General features: G+C 63.7%; 1 protein-coding gene across 1 annotated transcript; it reads left to right on the plus strand.

Annotated features, from left to right (window-relative positions):
• Positions 1-4,540: 4,540 nt before the first annotated feature.
• On the plus strand, positions 4,541-5,658 carry GPR20 (G protein-coupled receptor 20). The gene has a single exon (XM_078071669.1). It carries the CDS (start codon positions 4,547-4,549, stop codon positions 5,618-5,620), a length of 1,074 nt encoding a protein of 357 aa, XP_077927795.1. The 5' UTR covers positions 4,541-4,546; the 3' UTR covers positions 5,621-5,658.
• Positions 5,659-6,209: the final 551 nt, after the last annotated feature.

A 6,209-nucleotide genomic window follows, 5' to 3' on the forward strand; every position in this document is an offset into this window, starting at 1 on the left:
CCAGGAAGGGGGAGGGGACTGGGGTGCCACCCCCCTCAGACTGGCTCCCAGACGGAGCCACGCCTCCCCCCTCGGGCTGTGGAAAGCACTAGTGACCCCATTGAGCAGATGAAGAGAGCAAGGCTCGCTGACAGGGCCGGGGTCCCCGACTTGGCAGCAGCAGAGCCCGACTGGAACCCGGGTCTCCGGGACTCCTCTGCCCGCTCCCCGCGCGGGGCCTCTCTGAGGGCCAGGTCTGTGCCTCCCCCCTCAGCCTGGGTGGGCAGGCCTGGGGCCAGGCTGTCCCCACAGAGGAGCAGAACCTTCTCTCCTTTCCCCTCATTCCAGGCTATATTTAGAGGCCACGCCGAGCGCGAGGCACACGGGGAGTGGGTGTCGTGCGCCTGCCGGCGGAGGGGGCCGCTCGCCTGGGGCCCCCGTCCCCCTCGGGACCAAGGCTCTCGCCTGGGGCCCCCGTCCCCCCTCGGGACCAAGGCTCTGGCTGTGGGCTCGCCTGAGGCAGGGCCCAGGTTTGAGTCCTGGCCTGTCCCTCCCTGAGCTTCGGTTTCTCCGAGTGTGAGTGCAGGAGGCCCAGAGGCTGGGACAGGGACCCAGCACCCGGCTCCTCGCGGCAACCACACCACGAATCCGCTAGAAACAGTGGGAGGGAGGCTCTGCCGCTCCATGGCTGTGCAGACGGGGAGACCGAGGCCCAGAGAGCGACAGGTGGTGCGTGGGGACCAATCTCTGTTGGCCCCTGTCACCGTGCAAATGCTCCCGCGACACCTGCACTCCGGCCGTCGCCAGCTGTGCCGCCCCGCCTGAGTCCCATCCTGCTGCAGAAGCGTCGTGCACAGGCCCAGCCCTGGCCGGCCGCAGGGTGGGGGCCCTCGTGTGCACGGTGGGAGAGCCAGCAGGAGGGGGCTTGGGGGAGGCCGGAGGAGCCTCGCGACTCGGTGGCGGGAGCACGTGGGAGCTGGGCGGAGCACCCTGCTGAGGGTCACGTCCTTGACCAGAGCAGATTCAGGGGTTGGCAGGGGAAGCCACCCCAGTGGACTGTCAAGGAGCAGCAGGAGCTGAGGCAGTGAAGACCAATGGGGAAACTGAGGCCAGAGAACAAAAGTCCTTCCTGAGGCCATGGGGAAGAAGGAGGAGAGGGGGGCCGCTCAGCCCAGAAGCTCCCAGCGCAGCTCCTCCCCTGCCCCAGAGAGGGGCGGGCAGGTAATGTGTGGGCCGATTCAGGGGGCCATCAGCGGGCCACCGCCCAGAAGGCCTACCTCCACAGGCCAAGCACTGGGTCTGGAGGCCCACCAGTGCCTTCCTCATTGTTCAAAGCAAAATGAACAGCTGCCCTAGAGAGGTCTTTAAATAAGAATGCCACAGTGACAAGTGAGGCAGAGGAGTGGGGTGTGTGTGGGGCGTGGGCTGTCTTACAGACAGAGACAGTAGACTCGCAGAGAGAACAGGAAGAGATGATACATGTAGAAAGTCAGGGGTGAGGGCCCAGGCTGTGACCAGGATCAGGGCTCAGTGTGTAACAAAGATCAGGGCTCAGAGTGTGATCAGGGTCAGGTTCAGTGTGTGACGAGGGTCAGGGCTCAGAGTGTGACCAGCGTCAGGTCTCAGAGTGTGATGAGGGTCAGGGCTCAGAGTGTGACCAGGGTCAGGGCTCAGTGTGTGAGCAGGGTCAGGGCTCAGAGTGTGACCAGGATCAGGGCTCAGAGTGTGATGAGGGTCAGGGCTCAGAGTGTGACCAGGGTCAGGGCTCAGTGTGTGACGAGGGTCAGGGCTCAGAGTGTGACCAGCGTCAGGGCTCAGAGTGTGATGAGGGTCAGGGCTCAGAGTGTGACCAGGGTCAGGGCTCAGTGTGTGAGCAGGGTCAGGGCTCAGAGTGTGACCAGGATCAGGGCTCAGAGTGTGATGAGGGTCAGGGCTCAGAGTGTGACCAGGGTCAGGGCTCAGAGTGTGATGAGGGTCAGGGCTCAGAGTGTGACCAGGATCAGGGCTCAGAGTGTGACCAGCGTCAGGGCTCAGAGTGTGATGAGGGTCAGGGCTCAGAGTGTGACCAGGGTCAGGGCTCAGAGTGTGACCAGGGTCAGGGCTCAGAGTGTGACCAGCATCAGGGCTCAGAGTGTAATAAGGATGGAAGTTCATTGTGTTATTGGAATCAGGACTTGGTGTGTGACAGGAACAGAGTTCAGAGTATGACCTGAGTCAGGCTCAATGTATGGCAGGATCAAGGTTCCTGGGATCCTGTGTGGCTGACATCAGGGCTCAGCTTTGTTTGGGATCAGGGTTCAGACTCTTGGAGCTGGGAATCATGGTGTGCTTTGCAGACATCTCCATCTCTCCTCCCCTGTCAGGCCTCTGGGGCGTCCTGAGCATCCTCCCATCCCCCTGCTGCAGAGGCCCCAGGCCCCCCAGCCCTGGCCTGGACCCTCCAGCACCTTGAGCCAGCATCTGGCCAGCACGTGAGCCTGGCCCTGGGGAGTTTCCTGGAAGGGCAGGATCTCCGGGGCCAGCGTCATCCTGGGACTATCTCTCAGAGGAAACGTTCTGTAATGTTTATTATTTGTCTCTCCCTGTGACACGGACTCGAACCTAGTGCAGACACACTGGAAAACCAAAAAGCATGTGGAAGGGAATCCAAAACAGCTGTTTGCCATGTCCCTGGAGCCGGATCCCGGCACTCCCCCATGCTTTGCCAAGGCTCATTTGTTTCCACAGTAGATAGGCTGGGAGGCATCCCTCTCCTTCTTGGAGGCATTCTGGGGTCCCCCACTGCCTTCGGCTCCAGGTTCCCAGCCTCGGGGCCTCTGCTCGATCCTATTCATGCCCCCAGAACGTCTCTCCCTGCCCTAGATGTCCCGTGTGCTCCCCATCTGCCTGAGTTATCATTCGGCAAACGTATCCATCAACCCTGCATGTTAGGGGCTGGGGGTACCAAACAGAGGGCAGCCCAGCCCAAAAGGACTGGTGTGCTGAGACCTAGGCCCACATGTGGTGGGAGCGGCCACGGGCCTGGGCAGCAGCTGACTCCTCCCAGCAGCCGTGGGGGTCGGCAGATGCCCAGGGCTGCAGTCCCAGAGGCAGAGGCAAAGCTGGGTGACCTCAGGCACGTGCTGACCTCTCTGAGCCCAAGGAGAGAGGCAGCCTACTGTCCTGCCTGGGCCTCCCTCCATGCCAGACTGGAGCCTGAGCCTTAGCCAGGAAGGACTCCTCTGCTGTGCCTCCCCACCCCCACCAGGCTGGGCATTTCGTGCCCAGCCCCCAGCAGGCAGAACTCAGTACCCCCGGTCCACAGGGTGGAAGCTGCCAGAGTGAGCCTGTTGCCCAAGGCCAGGCAGACAGCCACGGGGAGGGGGCAGTGTCCGGTCTGCACGCAGCAGACACCCCACGTCCATGGGCCATGGGGGGGGTTGCAGGGGGTGGGCAATGTCTTCCTTTCCCCTTGCAGGTGGGGGAGGGCACATCACGTGGCGGGATGTCCCACGTACCCACCCATCCTCCCTGCTTCTCCCCAAAGTCCTCTCCTTCCTCCGGGAAAAGCCAGAAATGTCCTTATTTGGAGCATCAGCCCGGCCCGGGATGGGGGTGGGGGGCCTGTTAACCCTTCATGTATAAATAGAGATAAATCTCAGCAAGTTAAACACAGCGCTGCAGGAACATAAACAGAATGGGCGGGCCCCTTACGCTGCGGGGAGCAGAGTTTATTTAACTCACACCCGCCCCACTGCTGTGGGGACCCGGCTCCAGGCTCAGGCCCCAGCGAGCACCCTGCGTGAGTGTCGAGCCTCCCAGACAACAAGGGTGCTCACCTCTCAGGGCCGGGAGCCCCGGGAGTGGCGGGGAGGGGGCAGGCGCTTGGGTGAGGTTCCTTACGAGGACCCTAGCTCCAGGCATTGACTCGCCACCAGCCTTAGAAGAGGCAAGAACAGATGGGAGGGCTGGAGGACGGGGTCTGACGCACGGGTGTGGGGGCAGCCAGGCGGGGCCACCATGGGCCGGGCTCTTCTGAGCAGAACCGTGATTTATCCGGCAGCAACTAACACTGCGGTTTATCTAGCACAAGCTATGCGCTAGGCGATGCTGGGCTTAGTTAATCCTAGCAGCTCCACAGCCCCGGCCATACAGGTTAGGACATGAAGCACAGAGAGGTTAAGTGACTTGCCTGAGGCTGCACAGCGAGTAAGGGAGGAACCAGGATTGGGGCCTGGGTTCAAACACCAAACACTCAGCTCCACAGCTCACCTGTGCCACAGCCATCGTCTTCCTGGTTAGTCCTGGGACGCTCCTGCCCAGCGAGGGTTTTTCCTTCGGCTCCATCAAGCTGTGGCTCCGACCATTAACATTCCACCAGAGCTCCACCCCGGCAAGGGCGAGGCCCCATGGGATGGAGAGGGCAGGCATTTCGGGGCCGGGCCGGTAAAGGCACAAAGACGGGAATGCCGGGGACCTCGGTGAGCACGCGAGCCCGGCAGCGCCAGCCTCCAGGCGCGGCTCCAGCCACCCAAAGGTAACCTGTCTCCTTGCTTCCAGGCCCCCGGTGCGTGTGCCGGCCGCCGTCATGCCCTCTGTGTCTCCGGCGGGCTCCTGGGCCCCGGCGGCCCCCAACGCCACGGCGGCGGAGGCCAACGTCAGCATGCCAGAGAAGCCCCTGTTCCACGTGTTTGCCCGGCTGGACGAGGAGCTGCACGCCGCCTTCCCGGGCCTGTGGCTAGCGCTGATGGCGGTGCACGGCGTCATCTTCCTGGCGGGGCTGGTGCTCAACGGGCTGGCGCTGTACGTCTTCTGCTGCCGCACCCAGGCCAAGACGCCCTCGGTCATCTACACCATCAACCTGGTGGTGACCGACCTGCTGGTGGGCCTGTCCCTGCCCACGCGCTTTGCAGTCTTCTACGGCACGCGCGGCTGCTTGCGATGCGCCTTCCCACACGTCTTCGGCTACTTCCTCAACATGCACTGCTCCATCCTCTTCCTCACCTGCATCTGCGTGGACCGCTACCTGGCCATCGTGCAGCCCGACGGTTCCCGCCGCTGGCGCCAGCCCGCCTGCGCCAGGGCCGCGTGCGCCTTCGTGTGGCTGGCCGCCGGCACGGTGACCTTGTCTGTGCTGGGCGTGACAGCCGGCGGGCGGCCTTGCTGCCGCGTGCTCGCGCTGACCGTGCTGGAGTTCCTGCTGCCGCTGCTGGTCATCAGCGTGTTCACGGGCCGCATCGTGTGCGCGCTGTCCCGGCCGGGCCTGCTGCGCCAGGGTCGCCAGCGCCGCGTGCGGGCCATGCAGCTGCTGCTCACTGTGCTCGTCATCTTCCTCGTCTGCTTCACGCCCTTCCACGCCCGCCAGGTGGCCGTGGCGCTGTGGCCCGATGTGCCGCGCCACGCCAGCCTCGTGGCCTACCACGTGGCCGTGACCCTCAGCAGCCTCAACAGCTGCATGGATCCCATCGTCTACTGCTTTGTCACCAGCGGCTTCCAGACCACCGTCCGAGGCCTCTTGCGCCGCCACGGAGCCCGCTACGAGCCCGACAGCAGCAACATGGTCAGCATGCACAAGAGCTCCAGAGGCTCGGGCCACAATCACATCCTCGGCGCCAGCCCCAGCACCTTCACGCAGGACTTGGCCAACGGGCCTGACGCCTAGCCGGTGGGACTCTGCGAGGGGACCCGAGGTCAGGACTGGGCGGGGCAGGCCAGGTCCAGGACAGCAGGGACCTCTGCTCTGCCGGGGGGAGGGGGCGGCAGTCAGGTTCCCCTGGATTGACTGGGGCTGGCTGCCCAGCGCACTGCGTGGAGAAAGAGTCTAAGACCACACAGCGCCGTGGTTCACTGGCGATGTCCGCCACGGGCTCTACGGGGGGTGCGGCAGTCCGGGGGCTGATTGCTCACCATCCCGGGGGCATAGACTGCGTCCGGTGAAAACTCAGAGGGGTAGCCAGGAGCTGCTCCTCTCCTGGTCCATCCTCACCCTACAAGCACTCCTCAGAAACAGGGACTAGGAATCCTAAAGAGGTTCCCACCACTCTTCCCCTCCCCCGCCCCCGTGCCTGTCCCGCACAGAGAGAAGAACAAGGACAGAAAGGAAAAGTCAAGGGACACAAATGCCACATGAGCAGACGGGAGGGGTTCGGGTCTCCGGAAGACCGCTGCCCGAGGCCCCCGTGAATCACACAGTACGACAGCGTGACGGCCATGGGGTGCTTTGGCGGAAGGGCTGTGACATCGGGGCTGAT

Source organism: Halichoerus grypus, chromosome 5 (assembly GCF_964656455.1).
Source record: "Halichoerus grypus chromosome 5, mHalGry1.hap1.1, whole genome shotgun sequence".
NCBI lineage: Eukaryota > Metazoa > Chordata > Mammalia > Carnivora > Phocidae > Halichoerus > Halichoerus grypus.

Coding starts and splice junctions, on each gene's coding strand:
- GPR20 (XM_078071669.1), top strand. CDS start 4,547: ATGCCCTCTGTGTCTCCGGCGGGCTCCTGGGCCCCGGCGGCCCCCAAC.